Consider the following 21,995-nt stretch of genomic DNA (forward strand, 5'->3'; position numbering starts at 1 on the left):
TCGAACCTGCAATCTCTGGATGATAGGGCGATTTATCACTGCGCCACTCGGAGGCTATGATGTCATTTTTAAAACATAAAAAAAATTATTATTATTCTTGCTCAGACTTCGTCTGATTATCATGTTATAAACATAAGCATTACAGAGGTATGAAGCTCTAAATGTTTTGACCTTGGATAGAATTTCCTGGAATGCTCACTCCTAGGAGCACTGTTGCCTTGCACCTCCAGTGTCTGGGTTCGATTCCTGGCCAGACTCGATTTCCATCCCTGTGTGCATGGAGTTTGCATGTTCTTCCCTTGCTTGATGTCCTCCCACAGTCCAAAGATATGCAGGTTAGGCTAATTGGCATTCCCAAATTCCCCATAGTGTGTGAATGAGTGTGTGAGTGTACTGTATTTGTGTGTGCTCTGCGATGGATTGGCACCCTGTCCAGGGTGTACCCTGCCTCGTGCCCTAAGTCTCGTGGGATAGGCTCCAGTTCTCTGCGACCCTGAATACAGGATAAAGCAGTATAGAATATGAGTGAGTGAGTTGAGTGCCCACTCCTGGGACAAATTGCAACTTTCTTGAAGGCTCTCCATTTGTCCTTCTTGCTGTGGATTTTTGTCTTTATTTCTTTCTTTCTTCATTTTTTTTTGTGGAGATGGTTTTATATCCCTTCCCAGATTGATGAGCAGCATGGTCATGAGGTCATGGCTGATGGCTTTTTTTTCTTGGCATGATGTAGACGAACACTAAGGTGCTCTAAAAAACAAGTGTGTACCAAGATTATCCTGGGAACACTGAAAGCGAGGCAGGAACCTAACCCAGGATGGGATATAGCATAGTAAGACATAGCAAGACATACCAAAAATTATTATTATTATTACTATAAGCAAGAGCAAACAATTTTGTCTTCATTCAGGACTGACAATAATCCAGTGTGTAGATATATATGTATATGTATGGTTACACTCCAGCCTGGCCACAGATGTAAACTAAAGCTATGTCTGTGTACAGAGTGCTGCTGAGGGTGCGGATGCTCTATTACCTTAAGGCAGAAGTACTTGGCGAGGCTGCCAGTCAGGCTCTAGAGGAAGTCCCAGCAAGGTACTGTCGTTTCCAGCCTACTGTTTTTCCATGTAAAAAAATATGTGCTAAGTATGTGTGTAAACTTTGAAAGCTCCACTCAGAAAGTTTTAGTCAAAGCAATGGCTCATCTACTGGCTTTGATTTTTGTTTGTTTTAATTTTCTTATATTTTTTATTAGTTAAATCATCAGTTGTGTGTGTGTGTGTGTGTGTGTGTGTGTGTTTGGTAGCAAACTAGAGGTGGCCCTTCCAGATGTTGACTACATGGAAATCCCTACTGGATGGTGGGATGCTGAGTCAGATAAGTCTCTGCTTATTGGGGTACATAAACATGGTAGGTTGAACAAGTTAAAGGACAGGATTTAATTAGTACATGTTTTACATATTATGTATTATGTATGAATTTTGTGTCTTTAACTGGTGCATTTCATCGTGTAGGGTATGAACGGTACAATGCCATGCGAGCGGATCCTCAGCTCTGTTTCTTAGAGCGGGTGGGCATGCCAGATGTCGTTGCACTTACAGCAGAACAAGGAGGTGCTGAGGCTGCACCAGATGTACCTGACAGGTTAATTGTGCTGGACAGTAATAGGATGGGTTGTGTTTTAGTCGACTACTTGCTTTTAAAACAATTAGTTATGGCTTAAACATAGGGAACACTAAATTAATTTATATGAAATAATTTTATTTTAGGTTTACTTACTTCATACTTTGTAATTTGTTGTAGCTGCCGAAATATGACTAATTTTATTCATTGCTTTGCAGTCTAAGCAAGAGCGATGATGTAAAAGAAGAAGTAGACAGTAAGCCAGAAGCAGTAGAGGACAAGGATGAAAAAAAGGTGATGATTAATTGTTAATTGAATAATATTTTTAAAAAATCTTAAATGGCATACATGTTGATGTAACATCCATTATGTTTCCTTTAAAGCAGGTGAACTCTTTATCAGAAGACAAAGTGAAACATGACGGTTCTCTTGCAGGTATTTTTTAAGACTTATCTGAAAGGTTTTTGCTGGACGTTTTAACATTTTCAGTAAAAGATACATATCTAAAATTTCAGGGGTTGACTAGTCGACTAATACAATCACTAGTTGATGATAAGGAAATGCACCTAACAGCAATGCAACATTTTAACAGTAAAGAAACCAGATTAACTGTACTTTTTGGGTGTAAAAATATTTTTCATTGTGCAAAACTATGCTGGAGATATTAATTATATTTACATACTTACAGCTTTAATGGAATGTTGTCACTTCCCTATTAATTTTTATGAAGAGTACATGTTTGTGCAAGACTGTTTTTAATCCTGCACTTAGACAGTCCTGAAATAAATTCCTCTAATTTTATTCTTTAAACCTAAAACATATAAATAAAATCCTTGCACTGTGGAAAAAGTGCATTCAATGCAGCAGGTAGTCTGTCATTATCTGGTACCACTCAGCTAGTTTAGAGCCAGCTCACAAAGGCCGATGCACAGTCACTTTTGCTGCAGACACTGGAGCCAAACATGTGCGGCATAGGGTAACATTGATATTATAGGGCATCATTAATATTTAGGTATGTGCTGTTGTCACAGAAGCAATGTGTTTTTGATGTAGTGACTCGTCCAGATGGACTACTTGAGGAGTTAGTGGAGCCAAGTCAGGCATTATGGCCAACAGCATCAGCACTCACAGCAAGATTACGACGTCTCATCACTGCCTATCAGCGCTACACACGGCGTGAGCCATTCCGTCATGAAATTCTCATGCATGAGGGTATTAGGCCTGTTGCCTGGCAACTGGGTGATGAACCACGACGCTGTATAACAAATACTGATCCACTTTTCCTTGAGTGGCAAAGAAGGTAAAATATCAGATTTTTCCTGTTTTTTTATTAACTTTATAGGTGTAAATTATAAAGCAACATATAGCAACAATGATTTACATTACAGGAATGTACCCACACACATTATCAGGTTACATACACTAGACACACTTCCTTACTCTCCAGGTTCCAGAGTCACCATATTTATGTTGTTTATACATCAATCCTTCATAGTCATGTTATTAGGTTGATTGTCTGGCATTTTTCAAAAATAGTGAAAATTATTATTTAAAGGGATACTTGAAAATCTTGCTTTTGTATCCATTATGTTATCTGTAAACAAAGAAACCAATTTAAGTTTACTTTGTTTTAAAGCCATAAGAAACCAAAAACTAATTACTAAGACTTGTGTTGGTTTTAAAAAATTAAACACGATTTTTAGTGAATAATTTGTCACAAAGTTTTATGGTATGTTAATTTAACAGGTGGACACGCCGTGAACAGGCTGATTTCTACCGTACTGTGTCATCATTTGGGGTAGTGTATGACCCAGAAAAAAAGGTATTTGACTGGCGCCAGTTTCGTCAGTTTGCGCGTTTGGAGAGAAAAACAGACGAAAGCTTGGAGAGGTATTTTTGGAGCTTTGTGTCTATGTGTCGTACTGCCTGCAGACTGCCCCCAAGGAAGGATGAAGGTAAAGATGGATGGATAAAGTAATGAAAAATTGGATGGGTTATTCTTGTTAAGTAAACTGTATTTTTTGCCTGTTGTTTTACCATGTAGGTCTGGTTGACCCTGCTCTATGCATAGAACCCATTACTGAAGAAAGAGCTGCTCGTACGTTGTACCGCATTGAGCTCATGCGAAAGGTTCGCGAACAGGTTTTGCATCATCCACTTCTAGATGAGCGACTAAAGCTGTGTCGTCCTAGTCTTTACTTGCCTGTTTGGTGGGAATGTGGCAAACATGACCATGATCTTCTCACTGGTGTAGCCAAGCATGGTCTCAGCCGCACTGACTTCTATATATTAAATGACTCTAATTTGTCTTTTCTGGAGACCTATCGTAATCAGATCCAGAAAGAAAACCATGGAAACATGGTGTCAAGCTTGTCCCATCAACACTGTTGTCTGGGGCACTGCCATTCTCCTCAGCCCACAGAGTATCATCATACCTTACACTCTACACAAATGCAGCACAACATACATCCGCATGGACACCACCAAACCTCAGATGTAGCAGCAGCATCTGAATCAGAAAGCACTTTGGCTATACCAGTAAACTCCAGGGAAAGCTTCTTGGACTGTCCCACAATTAATGACCCTTTGGATCTTGGGTCTTTACAGCATGAAGGCTTGGCCTCTGGCTCCCTTCACAGCAAAACTAGCAAAGAGTCCTTCAGTGGATTTCCATTCAATTCTGCCTCAGCTGGTCAGAGTATGTTAAATTCATATGATGTACACGGAGACATTACTGGAACACAAGGAGACATGACTGACTCAATAGATGGGAAACTTCGAAATGACGTTCTTGTGGGAGAACAGGGGTCCTCAGAAGAGACTGGATTAATGGCCCCTTCTGTGGAACTTGATGAACTTCAGACCCCATGGGGAAGCTCAGATCATACTGAAACCTCTGACATTTTTAATGAAGGTGATCCTATATTGGGGGAACCTTCACTGGAAACAGAATTTCTGGACCCAGCTCAGTCTGAGGATGGACAGGAACGGGAGGACCCACTTACAGGCTGTTTAAGCAGTTCTGTTTCGCAAAGTGACCATGTAGAACCACTAGCACCAAGCTTCATGCTGTTCAAAGATCTGAATGCTGGAGAGACTTCCATGGAACAGCCAGATTTGTCTGCCAGTCCACCTGAATATGTTGCTCCACAACTTTCAGATGTAGGCATTGACCAAGCAGAGTCCATTAGTGAGGAGCTAACAACAAAGCTGAGTGATTCGGAAATTACACATTGTAACCCTTGTTCACAAGATAGAACAGAACATGGAGAATATCAGTTAAAGAAAGAGGAAACATCACATGGTGGACATAGTAATTTAGAAACAGATCAGAAGCTAAACAAAATTCAAGGCAAAACAAACAATGTGTCCACTGTAGAAACTCTGATGGAAAATCAGTTGGAGCCATTGAAGGTAGATTGTAACATGGCAAGTGAGGAGCAACTGAAGGATAATTGTCAAGTGTATTTGAAAGAATCTTGTGAAAAACTCCTAATGGAGCCAGATAAAGTGCCCTTACCAGAACCTTATGATATTCCATGCAAAGGAACCCTGGAGGAACTACTTGAAGAATCTCCCCAAGACCCAAATGAAAAAATATTGGAAAAAGAGGCTTCTGGAAAACCCCTTGAAAATTCGTCAGAACTAACAGAGAATAGCCCAGCCAACCCCACACTCTCCCACGACAATTTGCCTTCTTCATTTCCTTTGTTTCCTACCTTTCCTACCACAGTCCCAGACAATGCTCTGTTCCCAGACCATGAAGCTGACCATGACATAAAACAGGAGTTACTCTTGGGTTCAGTGGAGTCAGAGGTCAAACCCAAACCTGACAGCACCACACTGACCATACCCCTGGAACAGGCTGCTGATGCGGAAGTGAAGGATGAGACAAAGGAAAAGGAAACAAAGACAACAGGTAAAGTACATGAATTTCAAAGATTCATGGGAGCTGTTCTTACTTGGTAATTGATTAAGAAATGCTGAAAATAAATACAGCAAATGCAATCTGGTACACTACAATAGACTTAAAATTTGAAAATTAAGAGGTAATTAAAGTGTAGCTTTTCAGCTTTAATTAGTTTAATTAATTTTAAAAAAATAATTCAATTAAATTACCTGTTTAGGAATTTTTTCATACTGGATATTGTTGCAATGCTTAAAGCTTATCAGTTTGTTGAAGTCCCTAAGAAACTTTGCAAGGAACCAAACCCAAAGGAGAACTCATCCTCATTTGGATGATCCTGGCTAGCTTAATCATACAGTAAATAAAATACCTTATATATGCTATATGGTTTACATGCTATAGGACCACAATTGCAATTCTATAGCAGTAAATGCATTTTAGGTTTTGCATTTTAAGATGAAGTCCAGTCTGTTGAGGTTAATGATGACTATTTAGATATTTTTTTATACAAAACTTTTCATGGCAATTGCAGTGCTAAAACTTTCTAAGCATTTGTCATAAGCCATTATAGGATAACTGTTTGCATCAAATGCAAGTCAAAGCAGTGTTCATGACTTATCCATAGTAGTCACTTATGGTCTCCAACCATAGGAAGGGGGTTTCAATTGTTTTCTAAACTTTTGGTGTTGCTGAGCTTATCAGTCCATTCTTTTCTTTTAAGAATGTATAAAATTGTTGATTTGGCAACTCTTCCTACTGTCTCTCTGATTCCAGCATAATTATGTCATTCTTCTGCTGGATATAGGATATGTTGCACCATGTTGATATTTGGGTAATACTGTGTTAAAGCATCATGTTGTGAAGATCCCTATAATGCAACTACACTCAACAAAAATATAAACGCAACACCTTTGTTTCTGCTCCGATTTTTCATGAGATGGACTTAGAAGATCTAAAATTCATTCCAGATACACAATATTACCATTTCTCTCAAACATTGTTCACAAATCAGTCTAAATGTGTGATAGTGAGCACTTCTGCTTTGCTGAGATAATCCATCCCACCTCACAGGTGTGCCACATCAAGACCTTATAATTCAATTCAATTTTATTTGTATAGCGCTTTTAGCAATTTTCATTGCCGCAAAGCAGCTTTACACAGTCAAAAGAATTATTTAAGTTTGTATAAAATGTAAATTTGTATGAATCAAAATGGTCAGTTTGTCCCTGGTGAGCAAGCCGAGGGCGACAGTGGCAAGGAAAAACTCCCTGAGATGGTAATAGGAAGAAACCTTGAGAGGAACCAGACTCAACAGGGAACCCATCCTCATTTGGGTGAAACAGAAAGCAGTAAATGATCTGCATTTATACAGTGTGTAGGGTGGGAGGCAGTTCAGCTATAATAGCTGATGTTAATTGATGTTAATATGGAGTCCAGGTAGTTATTGAAGACCCAGGTAGACTTGTAAGAAGTTCCAGTCCTGAACTATCGAACTGTCAAGTCCCCAGAGAAGCAGTTGCCAACACCAGTCAAGGCCAGAACCATTTTCTAGGTAGAGAGAATCATCCCCAGACACCAGACGCATCCCAGAGAGACACACGGGGCATCCATGTGACGAGATCTTCAGCCAGAAGCGGGGCACCAGGATGGGTCAGACAGGTCCGGAGGGCAGTGGGAGTCTGGATCACTGGCAGCTCAGGAACGACATGTGTAGCTCGGCAGAGAGAGAGAAAGAGTGAAAGGGGGAGACAGGAGGAGAGAGGAAAGAGAAAGAGGGGGGGAAAGAGAAGAAGAGGAGAGATGGCAGTTAGGTATGGTCACAGTCACACAATGTATAATGTGAATGTATATTAACTGTAGAGTGCAAGCAGAGACTCCGGCAGGACTAACTATGACAGCATAACTAAAAGGGAGAGCCAGAAGGAAACACAAACATGAGGGCTTCCTGACATGTAAAGCAAACAATCACCTCACCGTCAGCAAACCTGAGTGATCAATGAGAGTGAGGAAGACAGCATCCAAATATACCAGTTCACCATAATACTCTACGTCCATGAGTCCCCCAGATTTGCTCCTTTACCTATGGCAAATCTATTTATAAAAATGCTTGGCTAAATAAATAGGTTTTTAGCCTGGACTTAAACACTGAGACTGTGTCTGAGTCCCGAACACTATTTGGAAGACTATTCCATAATTTTGGGGCTTTGTAAGAAAAAGCTCTGCCCCCAGCTGTATTTTTCATAATACGCGGTACTGACAAGCAGCCTGCATCCTTTGATCGAAGTAGGCGTGGCGGATCGTAAGACACTAGCAGTTCGCTCAGGTACTGCGGCGCGAGACCATTTAACGCTTTATATGTCAAGAGTAGTATTTTAAAATCAATGCGAAATTTCACAGGGAGCCAATGGAGTGAAGATAAGATAGGGGTGATGTGCTCATATCTTCTGGTTCTAGTGAGGACTCTCGCTGCTCTGCATTCTGCATTATGTTGCCCAGAGGAAGCATGTAAAGGGAAAAAAGCAGTGGACCTAAAACTGAACCCTGCGGAACACCAAACTCCACTAGAGAACATGCAGAATAATCACCATTTAAGTCTTTATACTGATAACGATGGGTCAGATAGGATCTAAGCCAGGAGAGGGCTGTACCCTTAATTCCTACTACATTTTCTAATCTGTGAAGAAGAATAGCGTGATCAACAGTGTCAGAAGCTGCACTGAGGTCAAGTAATACAAGCATAGTTACACAACCCTGATCAGAGGCCAATAGGATGTCATTTACTACTTTAACGAGTGCTATTTCTGTACTGTGATAAGGCTGATCCTAACTGATACAGTTCATGTATGCCATTTCTATGTAGATATGAGCATAGCTGCTCCGCTACTATCTTTTCCAGAATCTTAGAGATAAAGGGGAGGTTTGATATTGGCCTGTAACTCGACAGCTGACAGGGGTCGAGGTCAGGTTTCTTAATTATTGGTTTAATAACTGCTAATTTAAAAGATTTTGGAACATAACCAATGCTGAGTGAAGAATTAATTATTCTCAACAGGGGTTTTGTTATTGCTGGTACTATCTGTTTAAGAAAATGTGTCGGTACAGGATCTAATATACAGGTTGATGAAATTAAAGAAAAGATGAGTGAAAATTGTTCATTCTCTTCAAGGGGAGTAAAGTATTCTAGGTTCTGATCTGACATGGCTAGATTAACATCTGCACCAATTACATTGTTCGGTTTCAAAACCTCAATTTTATGCCTAATATTTACAATTTTATTATTAAAAAAGTTCATGAAGTCCTCACTATTGCATAATGTGGTTGTGGAGATTTCTGCAGTGGTCTTATTTCTGGCTAATTTGGCTACGGCATTAAATAAGAATTTAGGATTATTTTTGTTACTTTTTATAAGAGTGGAGAGATATGTTGATCTAGCTACACTAAGAGCTTTTCTATAGTTCAGGATGCTCTCCTTCCATGCTATTTAAAATACTAGTAATTTAGTTTGACGCCATTTACGTTCTAATTTCCGAGCGGTCTGTTTTAAAGTGCGCGTGTGATTGTTATACCAGGGAGCAAGTTTCTTATCTCTAATAATTTTCCTTTTAACTGGAGCTACATTATCTAAGGTATAGCGAAATGTCGACTCTAAATATTCAGTCGCCTGATCGAGTTCTGGGGTCAGACGGTGATCTAATCGAAGTTGGGAACTCTGGGAGATTACTGATAAAACTCTGTTTGGTAGTTGATGTGAATGTACGTTTCATATGGTAGCGCGGCGCTGTGCGTACATTATTACTGTGACACACTTGAATTGAGACAAGATAGTGATCTGAGAAAACTTCAGATAGTGGAATTGTGAATAAATTTCTTATACTTAATCCGAATAATATTATTAAATCTAAAGTGTGACCTGCTTTATGAGTGGGTCCTACTACACACTGATTTACTCCTACCGAGTCCAGTATGGACATAAATGCTGTTCTCAGAGGGTCTTCTGGGTTTTCAAAATGAATATTAAAATCTCCAGCAATTAACACTTTGTCTACAGAAACGACTAGGTTTGAGAGGAAATCTGCAAATTCACTAAGAAATTCAGAGTATGGCCCTGGAGGTGTGTAAATGACAATTAGCGGGATCGACTGAGCTGACTTAATATAGTTAAATACACTTATATTACTATAAAGAATTTCAAATGAATTTAATTTGTGTCCGTGTTTTTGTACAATAGTCAAATTATCATTGTGAATAACTGCGACGCCTCCTCCTCTACCAGTTAACCGAGTCTGGTGTATGTAGCTGTATCCAGGAGGACAAGCTTCATTTAGAGCTACATACTCGTCCTGTTTAATCCAGGTTTCTGTTAAACAGAGTATATCAAATTCCTGATCTGTAATAATTTCATTAACTATAACTGCTTTAGATGCGAGAGATCTATTATTAAACAGTCCTAGCTTCAGATCAGAGGTGCCGGCTGAGCATTCAGTCTGATCCAAGTTTGTGGTCTTTATGTTAATTAAATTACTAAAACAGACTTTCTGAGTCTTTCTAAATTAGTTTTTAGCTCAGGGAACAGACACAGTCTCAATATGATGAACTTATACTGCCTTATACTGCCCACAATAAAAGGCCACCCTGGAATGTGCAGTTTTTTGCTTTATTGGGGGTCTGGGGCAGTCTATAATTATATTGCGCCACTTACCGTGAGGCATGGCAGTAAAACCAGAATACCGCATGAGTAACATCTGTATACACACGGTTGCCAGGCAACGCCGCAATCAGTGTGGACACCCAACACCTGGCAGCATGTCCATGTAAGGATCCTGTTAGTATCAGGGCCAGAGAAAGAAAAAGAAAAAACAGAAAAACAAAATATGCTGTTAAGAGACAGAGGCAATCCCCAGCCTCTGCCTGTCTAAGGCTACGTTTACACTGCAGGTCTCGATGCCCAATTCTGATTTGTTGCCTTTATCTGATTTTTTTTTTGACCGTTTGTTTACACGTTCTTTCAACTATGCACTACACACTAGGCAAGATACAGTAGACAAAGGCTTGACGCTCTGCGATATATGCAAAGTCCGCGAAACATCACCATGGTTTTAAAACGGAGGAGAAAAAAACGCCATAATTACAGCCTGCGCATATTTACCAAATACTGATTTTTTAATGGTATAATTCCACACGCGCTTCCACCGGAAAATAACATTACATCATTAAACCGCGAAGAAGTCGCAGTTTTAATGACGTACAGAACACAATGACTCAGGAAATCCGATCTGCCTGGTTACACGACAGTCACATTGGTACATATCTGATTTATATCTGATTTATTTCCACATATGAAGAAGGCCTGAAACCGATCTCGAAATATCGGAATGCATGCGTTTTTTTCCTGTTTACACGGACATAGAACATATCGGATATGTGTCACATATGAGCAAAAAATCGGAATTGGGTCACATTTACCTGACAGTGTAAACGTAGCCTAAGACGCTGGAGAGAGAGAGAGAGAGAGAGAGAGAGAGTGGCACGCATCAGTCCAGCGTGCACGCTCAGTTTAAGTCAATAGTGCAAAGCACAAACAAACTTTTTCGAATAAATCCTTGGTAAGGGCGAATGCCCCGAGAGGATAAAACTTTTTATTTTTTAATTTCCAGAGCTCTGTCTGTTCTCTCGTAGACGGTGGAGCTCTGTTTAATTTGTGTTTTCTTTTGTTTCTTTTTAAGAAAAGATATCTCATGCCATCTCCAAACGGAAAGGTCTTCTTCATGCTTATCAAGCACTCTCACAGCCTTCTGTTTCATTCCTAATCAGGGCTCTTACACATTAAAACATCTTGTGGTGTGGCTCTCAAAACCGCACCACATATGAATGAGAGGCAGTCCTTAGGTTTGTTTTTAGGTTAGTTTGTTTCATGAAGCTCCTCAGAATGCGTGTGCGAATGAAAATAGCTTATTCCTGAATGGGTAATACCACACGGTGGTCAAACCTCTTGAATTAAAGCTGAAAGTGTTGCCTTTACCTCACATAATTTCAACTCAATGTGCTGTACAGAGGCCAAATGGCAAAATGTATATTTGTTCCAAAATTTTAAAATATTTGAATATAATTTTTAAATATAATTTTCCCCTTTTCATTTTTTTATTTGTTTGTGAATCCACAAACTTAGTAATAATAAAATTATTAATAGCAAAAAAGGGGGATGATAACAGTAAACAGTCAGATATTTTATATTATGCATAGTAATTACAGTATTTAAATAGAAAACAGAGCAACATTAAATGATATTTATAAGCTAAATACATGCAGTATTTGTAAATGTATCCCACTTGATTAACTCAAAATTTAGTTTTCTTTTTATTATATGAAAAGGTTTAGAACAATATTTAATGCTGTTTTACTTATTTTTGTGTATGCATCTTCAGCTTTTTTGGGAGATAGTTTTGTTGAGGCACCACAGTTTGATCCATCCATATGTGAGGTGGCAGGCAGTCTTCATGATTCCAAGGAGCCAACCATCGCTCGGTTGCTTCAAGAAAAAACTCATTACTCATTTTCTGAGTGGCCCAAGGTTTGTGTCTTTTGTTTGATTATTTCAAACAATTATTTTTTTTTTGTGTGTGTGTTAATGTTGTAATCACCTCAACACCATATCACATTTCTATTTTTCAGGACAGAGTTATCATCAACCGCATTGATAATATTTGCCAAACCATCCTTAAAGGCAAGTGGCCTTCTCCTAGTCAGCAGTATGAATCTCCCAACTCAGCCATCAACACCTGCATGACCAACAGTGCCCAGCTAAGAGCTGGATTTTTACCAGCAAGAATATCTATACCTCAAGACCATAACTTGAACATTCCACACTCAATGCCCCATATACACAAGGTAATTCATTACAGTTTTGTAATTGTAAAACAAAAGCTTCATAAGGACAGAGTATGCTATTTTGTAAAATTACAACACGTATGTCATTTCTTTTTCACTTTTTCTAGGAACGGTTAGTAACACCTTCGTTTCTTTCTGAACTTAAGCGTTCTAAGTGTGGGTTTGAGTTTAACACAGAGGTGCCTGTCAAACCTATTGATTTTGAGGACAAACTACAGCATGGCATCTCCCACCATGGAGGTACCCTTCTCTTAAATGGGTGGCAAGAAGCTGCCATGGATTTGTCTAAACCCACAGAAATTACATTTGGTAGGGAGGCTGAATCTATGAGACATGTGACCCATGCAGTCCAATCAGCATCTCACAAGATGGCTAACCTGAACTCCATGGAGGGTTTGATGGGATTGGATATAGCTGGTATTCTACAAGCAGGACTTGTACACCCTGTTACGGGGCAGATTGTTAATGGCAGCCTTCGTCGTGATGATTCAATAATGAGGAGGAGGAGAGGTCGAAGGAGAAATGTTGAAGCACTTGACCTTGGATTGAAGGAACAAGACATAAACTCAATTAAAGTAAAGGTAAGGGAGATTGTGATGATGGTTAGGTGGATATATATGTAAAGCAGTGTAGTTTCAGAAGGTAATTAATCAGCCAACTAAATCTTGTGTTTTTTTTTTTAAGGGGCAGCCAGAAACTGTCAACCACCCCATTGTGTCCTCCACCTCTTCTCAGCCTGACTGCCCCGCCCCTTCCCCTTCTGTCACCTCTTCCTCAGAGTCACTGACCACAAATGTTGACAGAGAGGCAGCCAGTAAAGGACTGATGGAGTGCCTCAGACAGAACTCAAGCTACAGAATGGAGCTTCCTGCTTTTGCAACGGTCAGTCAGACTTTTTGAAATTTACAAATTTGCTGGAGTCTTAAAGTGAGGCAACGAGATAAAACATATTGAAAAGAGTTTTATAACTAAACACACTAAGATTGTATGAATCCTACATAACCTGCGTATTTTATAATGCAGTTCAGGTACTGTGCACCAACTGTGGCATTTTTTCAACTTTGTTTTAGGATTTTACTACTAGCAACTTCAAATTTTGCTCTGAAAATTTTCCTACATGCATATTACATATGTCATTATTTTTAAGACAATTTCATTTATCCAATCTTTCATTTCCTTATACTTATCCATGTGGATTCGTGATTGCAACAGGCTTAAAAAGTTGCCCAGATTTCTTTAGCCCCAGTTTCACATTCTCTTTACCTGAGTGATCCCCATCAGTTCACAAGCCAACTGGGAAAGTCTGCCAATATCTGACCGAGGGCATCCTTTCCAGGTGTTATTCAGTGTACACCTAAGCTTTTTGAGATCATCAGCTTTGTACATTTATGGAGAATAAGCCCAGCAACCCTGCAGAAGGTCCTCTGTTATGCCACCTATTTTGGTCACTGCCCACAGCTTATTAACTTGGATGAGGATAGATTGACTGGTACATAGAGAGCTTTGGAAAAAACTGGGATGTTACTTCTAGCCCCACATACTGGACACCTCTCCAACCTTGGCTGCATCCTTAATATGTTGCCAATGAAAAACACAAAAGGAGTGTAAGGGATAGACAGTTAAAGAGCTCTATCCGCAAACTGATTTCCTGCTTCACCACTACATACTGATACCACTGATGCTGCTGACCTGTACTAAAGCGAGCATTCAACCCTTTTCTTGGAAGATAACCATGGCCTCAAGCCCTCGAGGATGATGTTTATTCCAGCCTCATTACACATAGCAAATAAGTTATTTTTGTGCCAAATGCACATTGTCTGAAATAACACAGATGTTACTTCTAGCCCTGCATTTTTCCAGTCACAGAGGCTTTTCCAACATTCCAAAATTTTTGCAATAGTGTCCCAAATAGAAATTCTTTAGAGATCTTGGTCACGCAAATCTGTGATAATATATTCATTCTTGTCCTGAAGAAATCCCAAATCGATTGCGCCAATGACTATGGCCCTGTAACTCTGACATCATCTTTGATGAAGTTCTTAACAGGGTAGGTCAGAGCCTCAATCACCGCTTCACTAGAGTGACACCCTGGGTCTCAAATGCAGTCTATTTATGGTAAAATGCTGTTTGTTCACAATATATTACTGTTCAGCATTTAATACTGTAATTCCCTCCATACTTGCCACAAAGCTGGAGAACCTGGGACTTAGCCCACCCCTGTGGTAATGGATCTTCATTTTTCTGACTGGCAGACCACAAATAGTAAGACAGACATGCCTCACCATCCCTGACCCTCAGTACCAGAGCCCCCAAGGGTTGTATAATGAGCCCCCTGCAGTACTTAATGCACACCTATTGCTGGCTAGCCATGTCCAACTCTGCATTCATCATAAAGTTTACTGATGACACTGTTTTGGTAGGCCTGATCTCTGATAATCATCAGAAGGCCTACCTAGAGATCAAAACTGCCTCTATAGCTGTGTGCTATATGGTCAAAATTCAAATTCTGTAACAGGAAATGTGTTTTAATTAACCTGAAGTCCTGAAGAGGTTTCCAGCTGTTCACTAATGGAGACTAAAATACAACTGTTTGTGGCAGTTTCAGTCTGAAAACTGTGTAAGCTATTACAGTCATACGCAATCACAGAATAACAATCCAAATCACTCTTTATTAATGATAAGTGGGACTGTCAATTATTACATGCATCCCCATGCAGACCACAGGAGGCCATCTTCAGCATTGAGTGGTGCCCAGGAGTAATCAGGCAGGTCTGGAGGGGGGTTGGGTTTGTTATAGGGGAAGGGAAGGAAAGAGAGAGAGAGAGAGCAGTTAGGTATGCTCACAGTCACATATTGGTTAAGGTTAATGTATAGTTTTTGCACAGGAACTAGCTATGACAACAACTAAAAGGGAGAACCAGAATAAAACATAGACATGAGGGCTCCCTAGGAAGTAAATCAACCAGTCATTTTGTCAGCAAATCTGAACTCATGAGAGAGGGGAAGACAGCATCCAAACATTTTCACCATAAAACCCTATGCCCATGAGTCCCCCATATCTGCCCCTACATAAAACATTTCACTAAATACATTTTTAGTCTTTTACTTAAACACTGAGTCTATGTCTGAGTTCCAAACACCTCTTCCTCAAAAGTCACTTAGGAAGTCTATTCACTAAATTTTGGGACTCTGCCTCCTACTGTAGATTTCATTACATGACTTAGCAAAAAGTAGCATGCAGCTTTTGACAAACTAGGGGTAGCAGATCATAGATTACTAGTAATTTACTTAGTCAGCAGGAGTGGCAGGAGAAAATTGAATGGTTACAGGTTCATAGTATTATTCTTAAATGAATAGCATATTTCACTGGGAGCCAATTCAGTGTGGATAAGATAGAGGTGATGTGCTCATATAGTCTGGATCCTGTAAGGACTAACTGGAGCTTGTTTATTCACCTAGTGGAACAGATGGTGAGACGTTAGAATAAACCAACCTAACCTAGAGGTAATAAAAGCATGAACTAGTTTTGCTGCATCATGTAGTGGTATTATATTTCCTACAGTATCTTAGCGATATCTCTGAGGGTAAAAACGACTGTCCTAGGATCTATAATCAGGATCAATAATCACACCAAGATCTTTTACTGGTATGAAACAGAAACTGGTTACTTTAATCATAAACTACATAATTTACTACTATAACTTGTGCTGTCTCTGTGGTGTGATGAGATCTAAATCCTGCCTGACGCATTCTTATTCCTATATGAGTATGAGCATAGCCAGCGTTATTAGCCTATAGTTAGGACGGGGTCAAGGACAGGTTTCTTAAGAAGGTATTTAAAAAATGTCGTGTCTTTTAAAATAAACTACAATAAAAAAATATTACATTTAACACAAAAACAAACACATTTCCACACAGTATCAGTTATTAGACACGCAATATTGTGATTTATCCAAAAAATAGATGTGCACAATTATTATGCAGTGGGGTAATACATTTTTTTAGTTTATAACCCCACAACTTAAAGTAAATAATGATGAAAAAATAACAAATGCTGTAGTTCAACATCAAACCAAAACATTTTTACCCTTGTAAATAGATTTGCCATTGTACCTCCTATTTAATGTGACCGCTCCCAATTTTAGCTGAGGCAACTAAGAGAGATGACCACAGGCAGTTTACACATGTAATCGTCTCTTAGCTCTAAATCTTTCTTAGACAGGCCAATAAGTTTTCAATTGGGTTCATATTTGGTGAGCAAAGGGGCCAAGTCAACTTTTTTCTACCTTTGCCGTCTTTGCTGGCTAGCCATTGTCTTGTGTACTTGGATGCATGGGATGAAGCATTGTCTTACATCAGTATCATAGACCTTTAAATGATTTTTTGGTCACAATCATCCTCGATTCAGAGACGATCTGATAATATACATGTTTCCTCACACTTTTCAAACTCATTTCCATATATTTTGTGTTCTGTAATTCTGTAAAGTTTTGTAATTTGTATTCTGTAAAGTTGCTTTGCAAAAATGATGTTTAGGACACCCCTATTGCATGCTGTTTGAAATACTGAGTGCTGTGCTAGGGTACTAGTTTTGTCTCTCAAAAATAATTTCGTTTAAATGGAGCTGCATTATCTAGAGTATTATGGAACACCGATGCTTAGCATTTAGTCATCTGATTGATTTCTGTGGGTTCAGACAATAATCCAGTCATACTTGATAACAATGGCAAGGTACATATTTTATTACTAAAATGCACTTTAAATGTCATAACTTCATACTGAAAATTGGGGATGGGAATCATGAGAGACCAACAGATACAATATCACAACAACTAGATGCTGATTTGCTTCATATTGCGATTCTGCTAGTATCAACTCTGTTAATAATTTTCTTCTACCACACAAGACACTGTGCTGCCTAAAACAGTAATTATAGCCTAAACCAGGACAGGAATTATCAGCCCCTTAAATTCAACAGGGCCTCAGTGGAGAGAGTGGACAGTTTGCTATCTTGGTATTTATATCACTGAAGACCTGGTCCCATCACATTAACACTGTGGTTAAGAAAGGCCTGCTGTCTTTACCACCTTGGATATCTGAAGGACTGAACTGCCCAACAAGGTGCTAAGGATTTTTTATTTCACTTGTACTCTCGAGAGCACGCTTACAGGAAAGTGTGTGAAATTGTTTCACACTGAACACTAAAGCAAACTTTGAGGTAGATCAACATCTGTAAGATGTCAATAATAACAATACACAGTAAACCTCAAACTCGGTAAACAAAACAAATTATAATAATCATAAATGACCTTTCAAGTAGAGGAACCAACCATCATTATTCACATATACCTGTACATTGCAACGTTACAAATTGTGAGCAAGAAAGACAACTTGGTTCACTCTATCTCTGGATTTAATGCTGCCCAAGTACTGTACATGTGACTGCATAACCCCTATGCTAAAAGTTCTGGTAATGCTGGTGGCTGGGATGCACAGGTATTTTTATTTTTTTTGCAAGCTTGCTCACTCTTGGGAAGTTGCATTCATGTAGCACTACATATAAAGAAACTATATGTGGATGATTATGCAACTATTAATTAACTTTACTCACAGATACTGTAGCTGAGTGTAAGCGGCCAAAACACCGCGACCGAGTCCAGTTGGTGAGTGAAATGGCTCACCATATTCGCCCTGCTATCAGTCGTAATGCTCAATTGGTTGCTTTCATTCAGACCCCATGAGAGCAGAGCATCAGCTAGGTTTTGCTCAATAAATTCACCCGTGGTGTTTCCAGGAAAATGTGCTATTTCCAAGCATTTACTCTTTAGATTCCAGTTGTCATTAAAATGTACACTTAAGCTGATGTACGGGTCACACGTGCGGCTTATTCAGACGGCAGATTGCTCTCCACTGTTTTCCTCCCTATAAAGTGCTGGGATTTTAGTCTTTATGAAATACTAAGTTTAAGTTTTTCTTTGGCAATGTAGTACGCAATCGCGATATCATTTTATATAAACATTATGAAAATATTGGATTTTTCATAAAGCATTGTTGCCGAGTACCTCTCCATAGCACAAACCTAACCCTTGCTTGTGTTTTCCATACTTGGCCAGGACTTTTTTTTTTTCTTTGCATCATTTTTGATTCACAATCTCCTCCCTGCTGCATGGCACTCATTTTCACGTGTGTTATTCTGACATGAGTTGATGACACAACAGGGCGTGGCTGCATAAGCTTATTGACTGTTTTCTTGGTCACTCGTGGCACATTCATTCATCGGCGGATCTGATAGGCTGTTGAGATTAAGGCAAGGCGCACGCTCAATCAGCCAGCCGCATTTTAATAAAACTATAGCGCTTTATACCAAACATTTTTTTCCGTTATCAACAATGGTGTACCTTTAATAAATACAGATACCGTTTTATCGCCCTATTTTATACCTACAACAATATGGCAGGCACAGTGGAAAAGAATTTCAAGTACAGTATGCAGGGCATTGAAAGTTTGCATAACATTAATCTTAGTTTCCTCAAGAAGTATTGGAATGACAAGATGTGTGTATTCGCTATGCACTGGAGACGTTTGTGTTTGCGATTTAAATTTGAATATAAGGCACTGGATCAGGTTTTATTTTCTTATATTTAAAGTTAGATGTGTTAACCTAAAACACATGACCTTTTGAATGGAAATATTTGAAAGTCTGAATTACAGGTGGGTTTTTTTTTTGCACATACAGTATGCGTCCAGTTAAATTGTTTCTTTGAACACTTAACTCTGATTGTCTCCATTTAATTTGAGCACTGGGTTTTGCCTGTGAAGACCAGACATGAGGAAAAATTATCTGCATTGGGCACAGTCAATACAATAATTTGGAATGTCCTAAAAAAGAAATAAATCACTGGTGTACCACCAACCAGATAAACAGGTCCACTAAGTAAAACAACAACATTTAAAAAGAAAACTCAAAACAATAGTTAGGTTTGTGTGCGCGCTTCTGGGACAGTCTTGCTAATCTTTATTCATGATAAAACTCATGATGGTAGTGAAAGAATTAATTCAGAAATATACAGGAATATTCTATCTGCAAACATACAGAGAAATGCATCCAATTGAGATAAGGAGGAACTTCATCATTCGGTCAAGATTTTATAGACTGGCTAAGTCAGTCACACGACCAAACCCAACTGAGCCTAACATTTTACCTCATAAGAGGAATTTTAAGGAAAAAAGAGCTAAAACTCTGATGTTATCTCAAATATCTCTTGATTATAGAATTGGCCTTGGCAGTAAATAATACTGAATATAGTGCATCTAAAAAGAACATTTTGTATTTATTTATTTTTGTTGAAATTCTTTTGGTAATTTAATTTAAAAAGTGAAACTCTAGATCCATTACACATCAATTCTGAAAACATTTAAAAACATATTTCAGGCCTTTTTTTGTTATTGTTTACATTTTCATGATAACAGCTTATGAAAGTAATCAAGTATCTGAATATATATTAATAGTTCCTAAGACAAAGCAACGAGGTATTTACAATATAGAAATATCCAACTTCTAAAAAGTATGTTTATTTATGCACTCAATTCTTGGTTCTTTTATTCCTTAGCTCAGGTAAGAAGCTTTTGACATTGTCTCTGGTTCATTAGTGGCTTGATACCAATTTTCTGAAGATGTTTGTGTGAGGTGACTCTTGATGAACTGACTCCAGCCTCTCATTGTGAAGCTCTCCCAAGTTCTTCAGTCTTTCCAATCTCTTTAAGGCTGTGTTCATCGCTGCTGCTTGTGCACCTTTTTCTTCTTTCCTTTTGCTTTACATCTTTACAAGTATGCTTTGATTTTGCAAACAGCCAGTCCTTTCAGTGGTGACCCTCTGTGGAGGGTGTCGATGATCATCCCACAGACAGCTGTCATGTCAGTAGCCTTCCCCATGATGGTGGTTGCGTGTCCTGAACTAGGCTGTGAGATTTATACTGTATGAATAGTAATTTACTTAAATTATTTAGAGATAATGATTTTTGATTTTCATGAGGTGTAAGCCATAATCATAGAAATTAAAACAAAAAAGGCTTGAAATAAATAAATAAGGCAAAGTGCTAATGTAACATCCACATGAATGGCAGGACCCAAGGTTTCCCAGTAGAATACTACCCAAGGCATCACACTGCCTCCTCTGTCTTGCTCCATCCCATAGTGCATCCTTGTACCATCTGTTCGCCAGGTAAGTGATGCACACCCACCCACCTATGCACATAATGTACAAGAAAATATGAATCAACAGACAAAGCCATCATGTTTTATTGCTCTGTGGTCCAGTTCCGATGTTCTCGTGCCCTGTGTGGACTCTGGACACGAGTCAGCATGGGCACCCTGATCAACAAACTTCTATGCGCTGTGTGTTCTGATGGCTTTTTATCAGAACCAGCATAAAGGTTTTCAGCAATTTGAGCTACAGTAGCTCTTCTGTTAGATCAGTCTACACAGGCTTGCCTTCACTCCTCTTGTGCATCAGTGTACGTCATCTTGGCCGATCATAACTCTGGTGCTGGTTTACTGTTTTGTTTTTTTTTTCGGTTTTTTTTTTCGTTTTTTCTTTCTTGGACCAAGGTAGGACCTGATCACTTTGGACCGGGAACATGATACCGCACAAGAGCTGCAGTTTTGGAAGTGCTATGACTCTATGACTCGACTGTTAAAGTTGCTCAAATCATTAAGCTTGCCCATTTTTTTCTGCTTCCAAACATTAAAACTTTAGTGTTCACTTTAGTGCCTATTCTAATAAAAGATAATCAATGTTATTTACCTGTCAGTGGTCATAATGTTATGTCTGTATCTTTGTATTTTAGAGTTTCACTTTTTGGATTAAATTTCAAAAAAAAGAAAAAAAATCATGGTATTAAGTTTTTTTTAGATGCAGTTACTAATTAATTTTTTTTATTTGGATTTGATTGCCAAAACAACAAAAAACTTTTCCTGTAACTTACGTTGTACTTACGTTTACTGTTACTGCTAATTTCAGTTGTTACATTAAAAACATTTTACACACAGTAACATACAGCTCAGTTTTTGAAGATTATATATAGGTTGAGTTGTTTGGCCAACAAGAAAGCACAGTAATTGAAATCATTCTTTTTCTAATTCCTTCATCATCTGTAACTCTCAGACTGCAAGCTTGTTGCACAGTTTTGCTGAACGTCCAAGGCAGAGGAGGCATCGTTGTAAAGACCCTACCAAGTTGGATGTGAATTCCCTGACTGGGGAGGAAAGAGTCCCAGTAGTGCACAGGAACACAGGTCGCAGAGTAAGAACTGTACAAATATGCCCTTTTCTAATATTTTCCCTAATTGCAATAAACAGTGTGAGATAACACTGATTTTGATGCTTTAATTTCTCCCTTAGCTGGGTGGTGCAATGGCCCCAGCCATTAAGGAGCTCTCTCAGTGGCTAGATGCAAACTTAGAATACTTTGTGGCTCCTGACTGGGCAGATGTGGTAAAGCATTCAGTGAGTCTTGCAGATTGCATTTTGTTATATCTATTTTTCTCTAAATCTCCTTCACATTACTTGATTGGAAAATGTTTG

General features: G+C 38.8%; 1 protein-coding gene across 5 annotated transcripts in view; it reads left to right on the forward strand.

Moving 5' to 3' along the window:
• The window catches only part of chd6 (chromodomain helicase DNA binding protein 6), a 91,261-nt gene that overhangs the window by 65,678 nt on the left and 3,588 nt on the right, over positions 1-21,995 (forward strand). For 3 of the 5 annotated variants that reach the window (XM_053498096.1, XM_053498098.1, XM_053498099.1), the window contains exons 23-36: positions 1,003-1,092; positions 1,304-1,407; positions 1,512-1,641; positions 1,839-1,914; positions 2,004-2,055; positions 2,674-2,920; positions 3,367-3,575; positions 3,665-5,539; positions 11,950-12,095; positions 12,197-12,412; positions 12,520-12,993; positions 13,097-13,294; positions 21,577-21,714; positions 21,813-21,917. In XM_053498096.1, the coding sequence (XP_053354071.1) occupies positions 1,003-1,092; positions 1,304-1,407; positions 1,512-1,641; positions 1,839-1,914; positions 2,004-2,055; positions 2,674-2,920; positions 3,367-3,575; positions 3,665-5,539; positions 11,950-12,095; positions 12,197-12,412; positions 12,520-12,993; positions 13,097-13,294; positions 21,577-21,714; positions 21,813-21,917 (4,060 nt within the window). The remainder of the gene's footprint in view (positions 1-1,002; positions 1,093-1,303; positions 1,408-1,511; positions 1,642-1,838; positions 1,915-2,003; positions 2,056-2,673; positions 2,921-3,366; positions 3,576-3,664; positions 5,540-11,949; positions 12,096-12,196; positions 12,413-12,519; positions 12,994-13,096; positions 13,295-21,576; positions 21,715-21,812; positions 21,918-21,995) is intronic. The other 2 variants (XM_053498097.1, XM_053498100.1) reach the window with 2 other exon arrangements.

This window comes from Clarias gariepinus, chromosome 6 (genome assembly GCF_024256425.1).
Source record: "Clarias gariepinus isolate MV-2021 ecotype Netherlands chromosome 6, CGAR_prim_01v2, whole genome shotgun sequence".
Taxonomy (NCBI): Eukaryota; Metazoa; Chordata; class Actinopteri; order Siluriformes; family Clariidae; genus Clarias; species Clarias gariepinus.